At 42.6% G+C, this 18,529-nt stretch overlaps 1 protein-coding gene across 2 annotated transcripts in view; it reads left to right on the top strand.

Moving 5' to 3' along the window:
- LRP6 (LDL receptor related protein 6) overlaps positions 1-18,529 on the top strand; it is a 197,294-nt gene that overhangs the window by 162,315 nt on the left and 16,450 nt on the right. For both annotated transcript variants that reach the window (XM_054038646.1, XM_054038639.1), the window contains 5 exons: positions 2,573-2,784; positions 4,212-4,402; positions 11,547-11,756; positions 13,406-13,531; positions 15,685-15,921. In XM_054038646.1, coding sequence (XP_053894621.1) covers positions 2,573-2,784; positions 4,212-4,402; positions 11,547-11,756; positions 13,406-13,531; positions 15,685-15,921 — 976 coding nt within the window. The remainder of the gene's footprint in view (positions 1-2,572; positions 2,785-4,211; positions 4,403-11,546; positions 11,757-13,405; positions 13,532-15,684; positions 15,922-18,529) is intronic.

The raw sequence follows: 18,529 nt of genomic DNA, 5'->3' as shown, positions 1-18,529 counted from the left end.
AGAAATGGATAGTAGGATTCATGTAGGAAATACAGAGGGGGCAATAGTCTGTGCAGGGGAATAGAGTTGACTGGGGAAGGTACACTGACTTGAGAGTAAGAGATTTGGGACTGCATGCCAATGTGGTACACAGCTCCTGTCTGGGAGTTGGGGAGTTCTGGTGTAGGCATGAGGAGAGGCACACGGAGTGGGGTAGTAGACCAGTGGGACACTGGATGAGAGGCATGAAACAGAGGCCTTGGCTACACTTGCAAGTTACAGCGCTGTAAAGCCTCCCCCAGCGCTGTAACTCACTCCCCGTCCACACTGGCAGGGCACTTACAGCGCTGTATCTCCCTGGGTACACCACTGCAGGTACTCCACCTCCCCGAGAAGCATAAGAGATACAGCGGAGTAGCTACGACTCACGGGTGTGAGTGTAAACACTTGCAGTGCTGTACTAATCACCTTGTCAAGTGGCCAATCCTCTCCATTGTTGTGACCGGCTGCAGGAATGCGGAAGTGCCGGTTTCAAAGCTCATACCACAGAGAAAAGCAAACAGTTTGCTGTTTGCTTTGAGTGAGTGAATGAATGAGCAGGGGGCTGGGAGTTCGGAACTTGCAAAATAGAGAGCTGACACGCTCCAAAAAGCACTCTCTCTCCCCCCGCACTCCCTGTCACACTCCACCCCCACCCCCGTTTTGAAAAGCACGTTGCAGCCACATGAATGCTGGGATAGTTGCCCATAATGCACTGCTCCCAACACAGCTGCAAGTGTGGCCACGCCACTGCGCTGGGCAGCTGTCAGCGTGGACAGACTGCAGCGCTTTTCCCTACTCAACTGTACGAAGACAGGTTTACCTCACAGCGCTGTACAGCTGCAAGTGTAGCCAAGGCCAGAGTTGCAAGTGTCCCAGCAGCATGGAAAGGGAGCACATGATTGGGGAGCAGAGAGGAGGCATCGATGGGGCCGGAGACAAAGGGTGGTGCGTGCAGGATGGATGAGGTAACAGTAATTGATTAAGGCTTATACAAGTGTTCATTCTCAGACTTAAAATGTTTTATTTATTTTTGATGGCAGGGAATTGAAGATGTAAATGTTTTTTGTTAAAAGAAAGTGCAGTTTCTTAAGGAGGGTGTGGGAAGTGTGAGTTGGATTCCATTGAAATGCTTGATCAGCCTTCACTCCTATTTAGGGGATGTTTTTTGTGAACGTCTAAATAATTTAACATTCAAAAGTGCCAGATCTCTCCAGGACCAGCAAAATAAAACAAATGTGCAGTTTCTAGGCCAAGTGCTTTGGAAGATGTGACAAGCCAAAAAAAAAAGTTAGGCAAATTTTTCAAAAGTGCAAGACAAACTACTTTACGAAGCACCTCTATCCCCAGAATGTCACATTGAATTTACTCCAGGCTTTCTAGAGAGACTGTCGGAGGCTAAGATGTGGTACATGGAATTTCAGTTGGATCGATATGTCTCTAATAAAGTTGCCTGGGTGGGGTAAATCGGGTTTGTCACAGAGAAGACTACTTTGATCTTATCTGTGAAGAGATTTTAATTTCTTCTTAATAATTTTCTATACACTGAAGAGGGACAGAAACGGGGATTACACGTGGTTAAAACACTTGAGTAGGTGGAACAGGGAAAACTTAAAAGGGAGTAAAATGGGAATATTCCAAAGTGCTAAATTTCATACCTAGACCAAGGACTAGTGCTAGCAGATGTTCCCTCTACCAATTAGCAGGGTTCCTAATATGTGAGAAGGAAAATCACATGTGATGAAAATGATGGAGGATTGATGCAAGAGCTGTTGTCCAAGCCATCTGCTGGCCGCCTGAACGTTTCTTTTCCTGCTCATCGATCCTATAGACTGCTCAGGTTTAGGGATTATTGGTGACATGGACTTCCTTTTGTAGAGAGCTGCATGTTCTGTATTCACGTTAGTCTATGTACTGAGGAACTGGACTGTCTAAGGAGTTTGGTTTATTAAGAAAAAGAGGATGAGAAGTGAAACATCAAAACCCCATGAGAAGTGAAACATCAAAACTGTGCCAGGCCAAGGCCTAGAGAGTGTCTTTCCCAGTGGAAACCTTGACTTTAGTGATCTAGCTGTCTTCTCTCTTAGAGTGGTTGGGAGTTAACCAATGTAATCTGTTTTGGATTGGTGAATGAGAGAGAAATTTTCAGCAGACAATAATTGTCCTTTAAGGCATAGTACAGCCAGTCGTACAGCGTCCACAGCCTCTCAAAACTCCTGGCACTGGTGAGTGTCGGTGCCACTCCCCCATCCACCTTTGATACCCCCACAAAGCCCAACAACATCATTAGTTCTTCTGGGCTGCAACCAAATGGTATGATTTCCATCCCCCTAAATCTGCCAGGGTAAGTGTTTTGTGTCCATTGCTCACTCTGCTGTTGCTCACCAAGGGACAGAGAGAGGGAGAGAGAGGAACAACTGAACATGTGTTCCCTGGTCTAGGATTATATTTTGGAGGCCTCCTTCTAACTTTGAACAATTTCACATACAGCAGATATAGCAAATACAATTCTAGGTGACACCCTGAATGTAATATCCTTCTGGTGATTTCCCAGAGCCTTACTGTGGTGACGAGTCCGGTTCCCAATCAGAACCTGGACATGCAGCCCTATGATCTGAGCATTGATATCTACAGCCGCTACATCTACTGGACTTGTGAAGCCACTAATGTGATTAATGTGACACGCTTGGATGGGAGACCAATGGGCGTGGTGCTGAAAGGAGAAGACGACAGGCCCCGGGCCATTGTGGTGAACCCAGAGAAAGGGTATGTAGTTGTAATGTGGAATAGTAGGGAAAATCCAGCCCAGAGATCCTATTAATAAATCTTCTAGCTGCTGGCTACCCTTCATCAAAATAAAGGTAGCTTTGGAACTCTTGTGTTGATGCTAAAGGTTGAGACTTCTAAAATTCTTAGCGTAAAATACTGGGAATTCTTCCACTGACTGGTAAAGGTTAGCAGGGTTCAATTATGGCCCTCCTGAGGATGAGCCTCGTTGGGGAGGAGAGGAGGTTTCCTTAGAGCATGGTAGTGTTGTGTAATAGAAGGGGAGAAGCCCAATACAGAGCAGGTCTTGATACATCTTTAAAATGGGTGCAGTGGGGGGCTCAGAGGGCTCACCCTCCCCCCACCTCCACCCCACTTGGCCCTGGACTGGAGCTAGAAATTTGGCACTGTCATGAGGGAGAGGCAACGAGGCCAAATTCGAGTGACACTGCAACCCCATGCACCAGGTCACACCACCACTCACACAAATTTGGCTCAGCTGCCCCATAGATTTGAGGGGTGTTGCGACTCCATGTTTCTCCCCCATCCCACCTTTACAGTGCTTTGGGCACTCGGCACTGGGCACCCCAACCCCTGGGAAGAAGTGGAGCAGGCAGCACCCCTAGTCCCCGGGAGCAGTGGAGGATTGAATCCAAGCTCTTGGGGCTTCCTGGGAAGTAGAGCTGCAGAAGGAGGATGGGGCGTGGAGCTCCCAAAACCACCTGGCTCCTGGTGGGGATGATGCTTTTCAGCCTGAGGGCCTCTCTGGATGAGAGCTCAGGGCTGGGTGTAAGGCAGGGAGACCATGGGGCTGGGTGCAGTGGGGAAAGCTCACAGCTGAGTGTGGGAAAGCTGGAGGGGAGTATATGTGGAGCTGGGTGCAGGGCTGGGTATCGGGGAGCAGCAGGGAGAGTGTGTGGGGCTGGGTGCAGGGAGCTCTGGGCCCTAGCCGTAGGAGAATTCTGGTTATGTCCCTGCCCTCTTCACTCTCACTCTCTCACACACACACTCACACGCATCCTGGTGAAATGTAGGGCAAGAGACATGGCCCCATCCTGCCTAGAAACACCACCTATACAGATGGTCAGTTCCAAGGCAGTGCTAGCTGGCCTCCTCCCTTGCACACCCAAGCACTGAGAAATAGAACAAGCCTGTTTCCTGCATGTGTACTAGGCCCAGGTAGCCTGTTTCCCCTTCCTCCTATCCCTGCAGAGCACCTGCAAAGGGGAAGGGACAGTTTAGCCCGACATTGAAAATATTTGTTTTTCCCCAAATCAGTCATTGTATTAAATAGCTGCCTTCCTCCCTCCCCCTTTGCACAGTAGTGAGGAGGGATGTTTGTCTCTCTGAGACATTGTTAGAGAAAAAAGTTAATAAAAACCTGCATAATTTACAAATCTGTTTGACTGTAACTATTCCTGTTACAGGTACATGTATTTCACTAATCTGCAAGAAAGGTCACCCAAAATCGAGAGGGCAGCACTGGATGGAACTGAACGGGAGATTCTCTTTTTCAGTGGCTTGAGTAAACCTATAGCCCTGGCCCTTGACAGCCAGCTGAGCAAGTTATTCTGGGCTGATTCAGAGCTCCGGAGAATTGAGAGCAGTGACCTTTCAGGTAAAGTAGAATTTACGTTTAGACATTCATTTGCACTATTAGTTGCTCAATATTAGTGCTGTTCACTTCAGTTTCTAGTGTCAAGACCTTGGTTAGCATCTCCCTCAAAGCCAGTTCACAAATAATCACTGCTATTTTTCACGAACATCACTTTTTTGGAGTACTAGTATCTTTCAAGCAAATCAGGAAGTGCCCAGTTGGTGAAAAATCTGTGCTATAGTGTTAAGTCAGCATGCACAAGCCATTTCTGTGCCTATGGCAACATAAACTATGTAATCCCTGAAATGTCTATGTCCTTGTACTTCAGATGCATGTCCGTTCCCCCATCTGCATGCGGATATGAGATATGAGAGTAAGAGTAGAGATTGGTGATGGAAAATAAATGAATTTGGTAGTATAATATTGCATTGATATATGCTCATTCATGATATAATAATGCTTTAGAATTCTGTAGTGCATTCCATCCAACGACACCAATTTGCTTTCAGTTTTCTATTTAAGTTTCATAACATGTCTGTATAATAGGACAAGTAGTATTTCAGTTTTACAGATTATTGGGTCTGAGGGCATGGCTACACTTGCAGATGTAGAGCGCTGTGAGTTAAACCAGCCCTTGGAGAGTGCAGTAGGAAAAGCATTGCAGTGTGTCCACACAGTCGGATTCAAGCACACTGGCATGGCCACATTAGCAGCTCTTGCAACGCCACAGAGAGCAGTGCATTGTGGTAGATATCCCAGCATGTAAGTGGCTGCAAGGTGCTTTTCAAATGTGGAGCGGGGTGGAGTGTGATAGGGAGTGTGTTGTGTGTATGTGGGGGGAGAGAGAGAGTGGTTTTTTGGGGGGCTGAGAGTGTGTCAGCATGCTGTCTTGTAAATTCAGACAGCAGCAGACCCCCCTCCCTCTTGCCTTTCCCTCTCACACTCACAGCAAGCAGCATTCCACACTAATCATTGCTTTGTTCCAGAGCAGACAAGCATGTCGGCTGTCAAAAATGGAGTTTTGAAAGGGCATAGCCGCATTCCTGCAGCCAATTCCAAAACAATGACAAGAGTGGCCACTTGACTTAAGGGGATTATGGGACGTTTCTGGAGGCCAATCAGAGCGCAGTAATGCAACACCTCGGTCACACTGACGCTGGGGTGTTTCAGCCGAGGAGCACCAAGCGTTATGCTTTTCGTGGAGGTGGATTACCAGGAGCGCTCCAGCTGCAGAGTCCAGGCGCTCTAAGTGCCTTGCCAGTGTGGATGGGTTGTGAGTTAGGGCGTCTGGGGCTGCTTTAATGCGCTCTACCTCACAAGTGTAGCCATACTCCGAGACACTGCAAGTGTAAGCAATTTGCCCAATGACACACAGTAAGTTAATGGAAGATTCAGAAAAAGAACTCTGACTCTTAATCACACTTAATGCATTAAAACATTGAAATTTTCGTATGATGTATCCTTGGATGACCTTGACCACCACAGATTCAGCATGATTTAACTGACATCTGAAACTTACTCATTCCTTGTTTCTCCTTTTGCATCTGTTATGTCAATTTTTAGAACACCAAAGTCAAAGGCTGGTGTTAATTTAAAAACAAAAGAGTGGGTTTATAATTATCTTACTTTTTAAAAAAAAAAACAGCTGTCAGATTTTATGTATTGTTTATTAAAACCTCACCATTCCTTCCATAAACATGGAGAAATTTCTTTCCAAAACACTCCTCTTTAGACATTTGTACTGCAAGATAAGTTACAGCAATTATCCGTGTAAATCCTAACTGCTGAGACAGATTGCTAGTGAAAGAATGCTGATTAATAGGCTTTTTTTTTTTTTAACTGAGAGCATAATTTTTCTGCATGTGTGTTCTTAAAAACTCTCTTGCTTCCTGGGTCTGCAGATGCTGCTACTCTTACAAAGAGAGACAGCATGCTTCATATGGGATAGGATAGGAGAGAGGACAATGCTCCCAACAGATACCTGCGGCCCAGTTGTGTTTTCCTAATAATAGAAATCGCGTTGAAGTCGATTGGACTTCTCACATAAGTGAAGGCTCGTCTACACAGGGAAATGGACTGGAATAGCTCGTCATGTGGACACTGGTTTGGAATAAAAGGTCAGTATATTCCAGAATAATTAATTTATTTTGGACACACATTAATTATTCTGGAATACATTGACTTGTATTCTGGAATTGTGTTTCCACACAGGCAGCTAGTCTGGCACGGCTATTCCAGTCAGTTTCCCCCTGTGTAGAAGGGAAGTAATGGCAGGAGAAAAGTCCTGTTAGTCATGTTTCATTCTTGAGCAAACCTGGATTTCTAAACCTTTAGGAACTTTCTTTATAACATTCCTGGTGGGACTAGTGGATGCTTTGTGAACTTTGTGGTCCCCACTTTAGGGTTTCTTGTTTATATGAAGGATAAATATCACGGTCTTGGTTTAGTCACAAATAGTAAATTAAACTCGGTCATAAATGTGGGTGAAAAACTGAGATACTTTAAGAGATTGAGATTTTTAAACTAAAAGTTTTTGCAATATGTTGAGAAATGTCATGTCGATCCCCCACCTCCTCACTGGATCATAAAAGAACTCTGTCCAAAAAAAGTGAAACATTTATTTTTGTAAAGGTCGACTTCAACAGTCACACTTCCCGTTCTCAGGTCCTCTTTCTCCGCATCTCCACCCCTTCTTGGCATCTCACAGCTAGTGTTCCCGCAACAGATGACTTATACTCATAGATTTTAAGGCCAGAAGGGGCCATTATGGTCATCTAGCTGACCTCATGCATTACACACGCCATAGAACCTCACCTAGTAATTTCTGCATCAAGCTGGATACATCCCTCTATATAATCCATCAGCATCTTTCCTAGGGCCAAATTCATCACTGGTGTAGCTCCAGATCATGGAGTGAAAGTGCCGTCTATAGTTTAAAGCCACGGGGGGAGGATTCCTAGGTGCTGTGTCAGAGCCAAGTCTACACTACAGGCACTGTACAGTATAGCTATGGCACCATAGCTATGACAGCATAACCCCACAGTATAGACATAGACTACAGCGAAAGATGGGGGGTTATCTGTTGCTGTAGGAACTCCTATTCCCTGAGCAACGGTAGCTAGGTTGATGGAATCATTCTTCCATTGACCTAGCTGTGTCTGTGCTGGGGGTTAAGGGTCAGCATGGTTGAGGCAATCATAGATGTGGATTTTTCACACTACTGTGGGCTGTAGGAAAGTCACTCTCTAGGTTTTAAGTGTAGACCGGGCCAGAATCTAGCAGCTAATCACTGAGACACCAGGCAAGCTACTTCACCTATCTGTGTCTCACTTTGCCCATCTTAAAATGGAGATGATAATTAGTTTAACTTATTGTAAAGCACTGTGAGAGCATCTAAGGAAATACTATAAAAATGCAAAACATAGTTATTTATATTAATAAACATACACTGAAGGATAGAAAACTTGAGATTATGAAATAATAAAATGTTCAGGCATTATAATAATAACTTTTTGATCCCAAAAGCAAATCTTGGCCACTCATTCCTTGAAAAAAAATGGTAGCCTTTTATATGTGGTGGTTCACTGTCCTAGTGTCTTTTTTTTTTTTTTAATGTCAGTTACTTTTTTGGGAAAGCATAGTGTTGTTGAACATGTTCACAAGCTATTGCCTGCTGCACTGTTGTTGTTTTGGGTTTTTTTAAGCTTCAGATAGAAATTACCTGAACACCCCAGAAGGTTTGGCAGTGTTTGGATTTGGATCCAAACATTCCAGCTGTGGGTTCTCTATACTTTTAGTTCCTGTGATGAGTGTGTGTGAGTAAAAGTAATCATAAGTGCAGGGCATAATAAATTAATTGAATCTGTTTACAGGTCACCAAATTCACAGCGTAATTACACAGTGTAGTGTAATCTAAGTTTGGGGGGGGGGGTTAAAATATAAGTTTCTAGCCCAAGAGTTGTGAAGAAAATAAATGTAAAAAGTCAATGTAAAGTGGTGCAGACTAAGTTTGCAGGCCATCTTCAGCAAGTATGAGACAAGTCTGAATTGTGCTCCCTTTCATCTGAATGGAATTTTAACTCTGAAATCTAATAATGACTATTTAAAAGTCAGTGCTGTTAAATAATTAAGTGCCTATCACTGTAGCTTAAACATTCAACTAATGTGCTTCTTCTGGTCGCTGTCGAGGATTGCTAATATAGAGAACTGAGAGGGAGTCTTCACTGGGAAAAACGGTATATTCCCTAACTCAAATTAACTAACACAAAATAAAAACCCAGTTTATAGTTTTCACACAAGTTTTCAGGTTGAGTTAGACTATGAGGGAGTTGAGGATTTACATTTTCCTACTAACCAGTGTGAAAACTACAACGTGCCTTGTCTTCCCTAGGATTTTACATCATATTAGTGAATACAAATCAATACCACCCCCTTTTTTCCCCCTGATGAAGACAGTCCAAAGAGTTCAAGCCCATGCACAAAACTTAAAATTGCTGTTGATCCTTTCCACAAGGGATGGGGGACGGGAGTACTTCCCCTCCTCTTTGCCAAAAATCTTAATCACCTCATGAGAGCCAAAACCCCAAATTGCCTTATAGCTGAACCACTTGGTAATAACGACCATAATGTAATTAAATTTAACATCCTTGTGGGAGAGAAAACAGCAAAGAAGCCCACCACAGTAGCATTTAACTTCAGAAAGGGGAACTACACAAAAATGAGGACTCTAGTTAAACGGAAATTAAAAGCTATAGTCACAAAAGTGAAATGCTTGCAAGCTGCATGGAAACTTTTTAAAAACACTATAATAGACTCAAATTAAATTAAACATATTTTAAAATTAAAAAAACATAGTAAGCAAATAAAAAATGCGTTACCATGGCTAAACAACAAAGTAAAAGTAGTGGTTAGAGGCAAAAATGCATCCTTTAAAATTGCAAGTTAAATCCTACTGAGGAAAATAGAAATGAGCATAAATTCTGGCATGGCAAATATAAAAATATAATTAGGCAGGACAAAAAAGAATTTGAAGACCAGCTACCCAAAGACTCAAAAACTAACAGCAAAAAAATGTTAAGTACATCAGATGCAGGAAACCTTCCAAACAATCAGTGGTGCTACTGGACAATTGAGGTGCTTAAGGGGTGTTCCAGGAAAGTACGGCCATTGCGGAAAAGCTAATTGAATTCTTTCACATCCTCTGCCGTGAAGACTGATGCAGGGAGATTCCCACACCTGAGCCATTCTTATTAGATGACAAAACTGAGGAACTGTCCCAGATTGAGGTGTCAGTAGAGAAGGTTTTGGAACAAATTGATAAATTTAACAGTAATAATTCACCAGGACCAGATGGCATTCACCCAAGAGTTCTGAAGGGACTCGGATATGAAATTGCAGAACTACTAACTCTGATGTGTAACTTATCATTTAAATCAGCTTCTGTACCAGATAACTGGCAGATAGCTAATGACACCAAATTTAAAATAAGGCTCCAGAGGCAATCCTGGCAATTACCGGCCAGTAAGCCTAACTTCAGTACCAGGTAAATTGGTTGAAACTGTAATAAAGAACAAAATTATTAGACACTTAAATGAACACAATTTGTTGGGGGAAGAGTCAACATGGCTTTTGTAAAAGGGAAATCATGCCTCACCAATCTATTAGAATTCTTTGAGGGGGTCAAAAAACAAGGGTGATCCAGTGGATATGGTGTACCAGCATTTGACAAGATCCCTCACCAAAGGCTCTTAAGCAGCCTAAGCAGTCATAGGATAATAGGGAAGGTCCTCTCCTGGATCAGTAACTGGTTAAAAGACAGGAAACAAAGGGTAGGAATAAATTACCAATTTTCAGAATGGAGAGAGGTAAATAGCAGTGTCCCTTGGGAATCTGTACTGGAACCAGTGCTGTTCAACATATTCATAAAGGGTCTTGAAAAATGGGTAAACTGTCAGGTGGCAAAATTAGCAGATGATACAAAATTACTGAAGATAGTTAAATCCAAAGCAGATTGCAAAGACTTACAAAGGGATCTTACAAAACTGGGTCACTGGGCAACAAAATGGCAGATGAAGTTCAGTGTTGATAAGTACTAAGAAATGCACATTGGAAAACCTAATCTCAACTGTGATGGGGTCTAAATTAGTCGTTAAGACTCAAGAAAGCGATCTTGGAGTCCTTGTGAATATTTCTCTGAAAACATCCATTTAATGTGTAGCAGCAGTCAAAAAAGCTAACAGAACGTTAGGAACCATTAGGAAAGAGAGATAATAAGACAGAAAATATCATATTGCCTCTATATAAATCCATGGTATGCTCACATTTTGAATACTGTGTGCAGTTCTAGTCACCCCATTTAAAAAAATATATATTAGAATTGGAAAAGATACACAGAAGAGCCTAGAGATGCCGGGGCTCAGCCCAGGCAAGCCCTGGTACAAATTAAGCATGGAATGCAGTCTACCTGTGGAACTCATTGCCAGGGGATGTTGTGAAGGCCAAAGCTATAATGGGGTTAAAAAAAAATTAGATAAGTTAACGGGAACAGATCCATCAGTGGCTATTAGCTAAGATGGTAAGGGATGCGATCCCATGCTCCGGGTGTCCCTAGCCTCTGATTGCCAGAAACCGGGAGTAGACGATGGGATGGATCCCTCAGTGATTATCGGTTCTGTTCATTCCCTCTGAAGCAGCTGGTGTTGTCGGAAAACAGGGTACTGGGCTAGATTAACTATTGGTCTGGCCCCGTTTGGCCGTTCTTATACCTTATACCCACTTTTTCTCTACCCTTCCAGCAGTTGGAACATCTAACTACTTCTAGAATGCAGTTATACCTCATCAGTACAGTACAATTTGCAGTACAAAATGAAAAAGTTGAATCAGTAACACATGTGGTACTATGGTCATTGTACTACTCGCTATAATATAAAATTAAAAACACCTTCAATTTTTTTGGGTTACCCTGAAGCTACCTTGGAGCTTTCACTCTATACACAGCACACCTGTGCAGGTTGGGTATCTGGCTGCAGAATTTAAATCCAGACAGCTACTGAGGACATTGGACTGTGAGTGTGTATAAAATATACATATTTGTATCTATGTAAAATATGTTCATGATGATATCTCGGTCTCTTCCAATTGTTAAACCACAACCTCCTTTCCAAAGGGGCGAATCGAATAGTTTTAGAAGACTCCAATATCTTGCAACCCGTTGGGCTCACAGTATTTGAAAACTGGCTGTACTGGATTGACAAGCAACAGCAAATGATTGAAAAAATTGACATGACTGGTCGAGAAGGACGTACAAAAGTCCAGGCTCGTATTGCACAGCTCAGCGACATACATGCAGTTAAAGAGCTAAACATCCAGGAATACAGTAAGTACCATCCCCATTACCAAGAAACAATAGGGAGTGTGGGGTTAAGGGTGGGAAGTGGCGCAACAGAGGATTATTAATGGCATAGGGAGACGTTTCTTCCTATGTCACTGATTTAAATCCACCCCAGATCAGTAGTGGCCAAAAGGCTGATAAGGGGCCTGTGTGGAGTTTTCTTAGTACAAGTCCTAGTGGATAGGAGACCATCACAAAAACCACTATCGTGGTTTGTCACTCAAGGTGTGTCTACACTAGAGCTGGAAGGTGTGATTCCCAGCTTGAGGAGACATGTGCATGTTAGCTCTGATTGAGCTGGCACACTAAAGAGAAGGGAAGCCATGGTGGTGCGAGCGGCTGGAGGGGCTAGCTGCCCTGAGTTATGATCCTGTCGAAGAGCCTAGGTACATACTTGGGGCGGCTAGTCCCTTCCCCTGCTTGCACTACTGCAAGTGCGCTTTGATTTTTAGCCCGCTAGCTTGATCAGAAGGAAATAGTGCAGGTCTCCGTGAGCTAGAAATTATACCTTCCAGCTCCAGTGTAGACATACCTTAATGGGCAACCTTATAGGTAGTCCTATGACAGACACCAAGGATTGAATGGATATAGAGACTAAAATACCATCAACCTGATGGAGGTTCCTTTGGATCAGGGCTGTGGCCCATTCATGGGGTGGAGTAGTGAAGCTTAGCTTGCCACATGCTTTGTCTGTTTAGAGGACTTCAGCCCCTTTCACCAGGAGTAAATATGCTCAAATAGTTTTTAAAGATTTTTTTTTCAAGGGCACAAACTTTTACTAACTTGAAATGAATGGGGGGATGGCTGGAGATGGGTGCAGCCAAGTGGAGCCACAGCCATCATAGAGGAAGCAATCACGTTAACATAAGTATGATGTGTGCTTTGAACTGGAGAATTTTTTTAGGAAACTGTCTGGGGATATTAATTAAAGCAGACGACTACTGGCTTTGTTTGCCATTAATCACAGTAAATCTGTCAAGAATTTCAAGAAGAAACAGGGTATCCTTATTAAACATTAAAATGAAAAGACATATTTATCTAGAGCATATTCATTTGAGTTTTAGAGGCAGTGCAAATGCTTCAGACTTTGTAAATCAGAAAAGTTTGCTGCTTTTTTTTTTTAATGGCTGAGAGAGAGAGAGAGAGAGAGAGAGAGAGTGCAGTATTAAATTCATGGTACCTTTGTTGTAGTCCTCCAGAACTAATTCCATCTTTCCCAAGAAACAACCTTTATTTTACCAGTTTTGTTTACTGTTTTTAAAAGGTTGCACTGCATGATTTTTTTTTTTTTTTTATGATGCTTCAGATCACAAATAATTAGATACACTCTGGAGCTGCTTGTCCAGAAGGTTTTCCATTCGGGAAGGGAGAAAGGGAGGCAGGCCATTGTCATAATGAGCTCCATGCAGGTGAACCTCCTGTGTCCATGCAAAGCCCCACCGAAGCAAGTGGGTTCTGCAGAAGTGCACAGGATTTACCCCATCTGAGCTCATTATGGGATCAGGGCCTGAATACGTAAATCTGGATTATTTTTTCCCCAAGCTTTAGCAATTAATTTCTTCTCTCTAAATAATCTCAACCAGACATGTGGGTTTGAGGTTATATTGCATAAAGATCTTGTTTATAAATTGCAGGACAGCATCCTTGTTCTCAAGACAATGGCGGGTGTTCGCACATTTGTATTGTGAAGGGTGACGGTACAACCCGGTGTTCTTGTCCGGTGCACCTTGTTCTGCTTCAGGATGAACTATCCTGTGGAGGTAAGTCCTTCCAGTTGTCTGCATTTCCTTAGTTGAGCCCCTAACATGTGGTAGGATGGCCTTCATGTTAGCCACATGCTTCAATCTGGGAGCAGTTCTGGAGGGGGAAAAGCCAGTGGCATGAGAGGACAAGTTTTGCTGCATGAGATATCTTGAACAATGCTTTTTCACACCGAGTATCTGGTTACCATTTTGGTCTCTTCACATAGCTCCACAACTGAACCTGTCCCAGTGAATGTTGTTAATTAACTCTGAGGCGAGAAGGCTTTTCAATATACAGATTTCCATTTGCCCATAGTAACTAAAAGGAGTTATTTCAGGTTATTTTTATTCAATGGTCTGTAATACCATCTGAGAAAGCTGAGCGGTTCCCCCCTCCCTGCCTTTGTTGGTGTGACATTTTCTATTTGACACACAGGTGGCTTTGAAAACAGCTGAAATTAATGGGGCTTGTTTTGTTTAACCAATGCTATGTTCTCTACTATTTTAAAGCACACCACAACGCTTTTGTGTGGCTTCCCCAGGACCACCAATGCTAAACACATAGCTCTTGGTGAGAGGTATTTTTAAGTTAGCTGCTGCTAAAGAGCCAGCAGAGGGAGCACAGAGCACTGTTTTTGTGAACCTTGCCTAAGTGGCTTGTAAAAAATAAAAATCACATTGGGTACAGTAAGACTCCAAAAGCCCTGAAAACCATTTGATAGAAAAAATTGTCGGAACTACCTCAGGCAGGTTCAATTTAGGGGCTCATAATTTTGCAATAAGTATAAATAGTAAGTACAAATGAGTTTTTCAGTCTACTCCTTGGCACCACCCCAGAGGTGAGTAATTAGCATCCTTGGCGGTATTCTCAACAGAGGCCAAGGACTGACTCACCCATGAGGTGGTGGCTCTTCTAGATGAGAATTTAGGCAGAATACGTGAAGGGAACTGGAACTTCTCTTTTCTTTGTTGTACCTGATCTGTGGCTAAACAGAGGACTTCAGTCTCTGGGGTGTTGATTTGTCAACTTCTTGCCTCTGTTAAATTCACACACACACAGATTGAAAGCAAGAGGCGGAGGATCAATAGTTCTTGCACTGAATTTTTAAAATAGCAAATTGCTTCCCCAAATTGTTGTAGATTTTTCTGATTCTGGGATCTTCTGCTTTGTATACCATCTATCCTTCCTTCTTCCTTTTCATTTCCGTCTTCAAAATCATCCCATGCACACCATTCCAAACTCCGGCTGCCGGGGAGTCGTCATAGAGCAATGCAAGATGCTGCCTCTCTGGCCAGGCCCTGCTGGTTCCAGGAAGGAGAGGAGAGCTCAGGAGCTTCATTCTCTTTCTGTTGACATTTTGAGTGGATTTGCTGTAGCCAGCGAGGCGACATGTGGTCACCCAGTGGAAAAAGAACTAACATAATCCAGATATTTTCTGAGTGCAAACTTAATGTTAGGCCAAAAAAGGGCCTCTTAGTTTAAAAAAAAAAAAAAAAAAAAGCACGCTTACTACATAAGATTAACAGTTACTGTAGTAAATGTTAAATAACTGCTAACAGCTGTGTGGAGATAGCAGGAGTTGACATAATGGAGCAATTTTTTTGTCTTTTTAAAACAAGTTTGACTGAACACAGTTATAGAGGGCACATAACTAGACATTGAGTCACAGCACATCCATCTGCAGCACATTATATCCTTTTAATGTTTTCTATACAATTATTGTTGAACATTAAAAAGAAAGCGAGCCATTTTTTGTGTACACAGTCAGATTGCGGGAAAGGGGGGAAAAAAGGAAGAGAAACACTCTTCGCGTGTTGACTTCAAGTGAAAACCTTTGAAGACTTAATGAAGTACAAGGGAAGGGTATACTGTGCTGTTGGAAAGGGCGGAGAGCGTGGAGTATTGTCCTTTGAATTTTGCATGCATATGTTTCTTCATCCTCTCTTCGTTCCAGATTGTACTCCAGTTACATGAGCCTGCACTCTGGCATATGAAGCTCAGAGCTGTTCAAATCACTGAGGGGGGTGGGAAATACCTTGCCTGGGGTATGTTTGTCAAATAGTTGGGTTCTCCTACCTCTCTCCTTTAAGATGTGCTGCTTGTAAATATGGATTAATGATGTGTTCCTTTGGGTTTGTTTTTGCTTTTTTTTTTTTTTTTTTTTTCAAAGAACCCCCAACATGCTCCCCTCAGCAGTTCACCTGTTTCACGGGGGAGATTGACTGCATCCCAGTGGCCTGGCGCTGTGATGGATTCACTGAATGCGAAGACCATAGTGATGAAAAGAACTGCCCTGTCTGTTCAGACTCCCAGTTCCAGTGTGAAAGCGGACAGTGCATAGACAGCACCCTCCGGTGCAATGGAGAGGCAAATTGCCAGGACAACTCAGATGAGAAGAACTGTGAAGGTATAGTGGATGCTTGGAATTAGGCACTATCCTGAGTGCTCTATCAACCTAAATACCTGGCTCCTGGTTGATAGAGCACTAGATTAGGAGCCAGAGGGTCTTGATACAATTCCCAGCTTTGCCACTTGTTTGCTGTGTGAGCTTGGGCAAGTCATTCCACCTCTGTCTCAGTTTCCCCAACTGTAAAATGGGGATAACGAAACTGACCTCCTTTGTAAAGCACTTTGCAATCTACTGATGCTATTTAAGAATGAGATATTATTTTATTTCAAGCTCTAAAAATCTCAACGCATTGGTCTTAGTTTTGGTTTATTTGTATGCTGAGATAGCTGTTCGAATACCTCTTACTGACTAATGGAAACTGTGGGAAAACTAGATTCATATTCATTTATTATATAATATCTGACTACAATGGAATTTAAAGTGGGTGTGGGTGTGGATGAGTGAGAATGCAGACGGATGAGAGAGATGTCCTCCACCTGCAAACTCCAACAAAAGGCAGCATGCAGAGATGGTTATGGGGAGTAACCAAATGTGAACAGCCTCCAATTTTTGTAGTCTTAGAGGTTTTTTTTCTCTAAATTAAATGAATTTTCATGTTGGTTAGCAGTTGCTTGGAATCTGAAGTCCTGTGTCAGTAAAACAAGTGTAACACTGGTAAGCCGTCGTCCTCCATCTGACTGCCCTGCCAGTATGTCTCAGCCTTGGCCTGGAGGGGCTACTTCTGAGCGTGAGGGGATAGCCATTTTTCCACATCCATTCAATCAGTTTCCTCTTCTGAGGCCTTTAAAAACTTCTGAATCTAAAGGGACTGCTTTTAAAGTCAGTTGCTATTACGAGGGCTGAGAATACAGGCCCTAAGCCAGCATTCAGTTGGGAATGATTTAGGAAACTAATGACCTAGGCCAGATTTCAACAAGCTGACTGATTTGGAATGAAAGTCTCCATATCCACTACCAGTACTGCCAAAGTGATTCAGTCTTTCACATCATTAAATTCTGATTCTGTTGATAACTTGTTTCTAGGATGAGAAACTTCTGGCTGCAGAGTTTCAGATGGTTTAAAAAAGTCATACTGATATGGCGTTGTCCTGTCTGATTAGTATGAGAAAGAAAGCTCACCGGTTACTAATGAAAATAAGAATATTATTTCCGATATGTCACTATTCAGGGCAGCTGTACCTGTATTTCCCCTCAGTGGTTCAGCAAGGGCACCAACTCTTAACTTCCAGCTCCCTAGATGTCGCCTTTCTGGGCAGAGGCCCACGTCTTACTCCATTCTGCCTGGCGTGTTTTCAGGCTGCACAGTTCCCTGCCTTTGCTATATATATTTCCAGCAAGGACAATCTGCTTGCTTCCTCTTCAGAGGCAGATGGCGGAGTGATTGCTACAGATTTAAGTTATCACATAGCTGTATCTAAGCGAGCTTACTTTATTCTTAAGGTAAAAAGCGTTACAGAGAAATCCTATTAAAAACAATAAAAGAGCCTGCATACCGGCTAATAAGCTTACCAGGCATCACCCCACCCTAGGGGTTTCCTTGTGGTTACAATTTCATCAGAGCTTCATTTCAGAACCAACCACACAGGTTTATGAGGCCTCAGTAGGCCAAGGCCTGCCAATCCTCCCTTGAGGATTGGGGCCCTCCATGAACCAGGAGTCCTGTCCATTTGCTGGATCAGGAAGAAGGCCCCGGAGTCAGCCGTTGTTTTGTTTTGTTTTGTTTTTTTAAAATCCAAAAGTCTTTTCTTTGTCTGTTGGTCCTGAGAGTCCAATATGAACTAGTGTATGCATATCTCCCCCAACAGCTTTCAAAGCTGATAACAGAGGACGTTCGCTCGCATCCCCTCCCCCCCACTAGAGAAGGTACATTCAGTTCTACAATAGCACATACATTATTGCATTTTTAATACAATGTACCCCAAAGGAATTAACTCTAATTCAATAAGGTTTAACTTTATTGAATTAAGTTTATTTTAATTCTCTGAGGTTTGTTCAGGATATGCCAAGATATTGTCATTCTGTCACCCTAGTCCTACAATTCCTTGCACTCTTATTGATTGTTATTTACATAATCACTGTACAGTGTTTTCACAACCATACCGTATATGAAATGTACTCTTATCAGTTGACAGCCATTATTACCCAGAGTGCAGGTATTTGAATAATTACTGTTCTGTTTAGATTTCTAGATAACCATACAATGACCATACACAGTAGAAAGATATGTTAGGAAGAGTAAGGGTCTGTTGAGAGTGTTGGAAGGAATTTGTGACCTCTTCGAAAAGAAGTAACTATCTTTTAGCAGCTTGATAAGTTTTTGTAACTTAATTCTTTTCTCTCGTTCAAAATTCAAATATTTAATGGCTAAAGTTAATAGTAATTATAACTTGTGTGCTTCCTGTTAATTGTATTCTGGGTTTATTTCCTATAAACACCATGGCCTTCTGCCTCTGAGTTCATTCAGCCCAAGATACCATATTTAGTAACCTGCAAATAGGAAATAACATTCTCAGGTCATCAGTGTATTACCCTCCTACAGAACCTGATCACCTGTCTTTGTTTTCGTGAATATCTGACATTGAACATTTCTGGACATTTTTCTCCCC

The sequence above is a fragment of the Malaclemys terrapin genome, chromosome 1, assembly GCF_027887155.1.
Source record: "Malaclemys terrapin pileata isolate rMalTer1 chromosome 1, rMalTer1.hap1, whole genome shotgun sequence".
Classification (NCBI taxonomy): Eukaryota; Metazoa; Chordata; order Testudines; family Emydidae; genus Malaclemys; species Malaclemys terrapin.
This window is presented reverse-complemented; position numbering and strand designations above follow the sequence as displayed.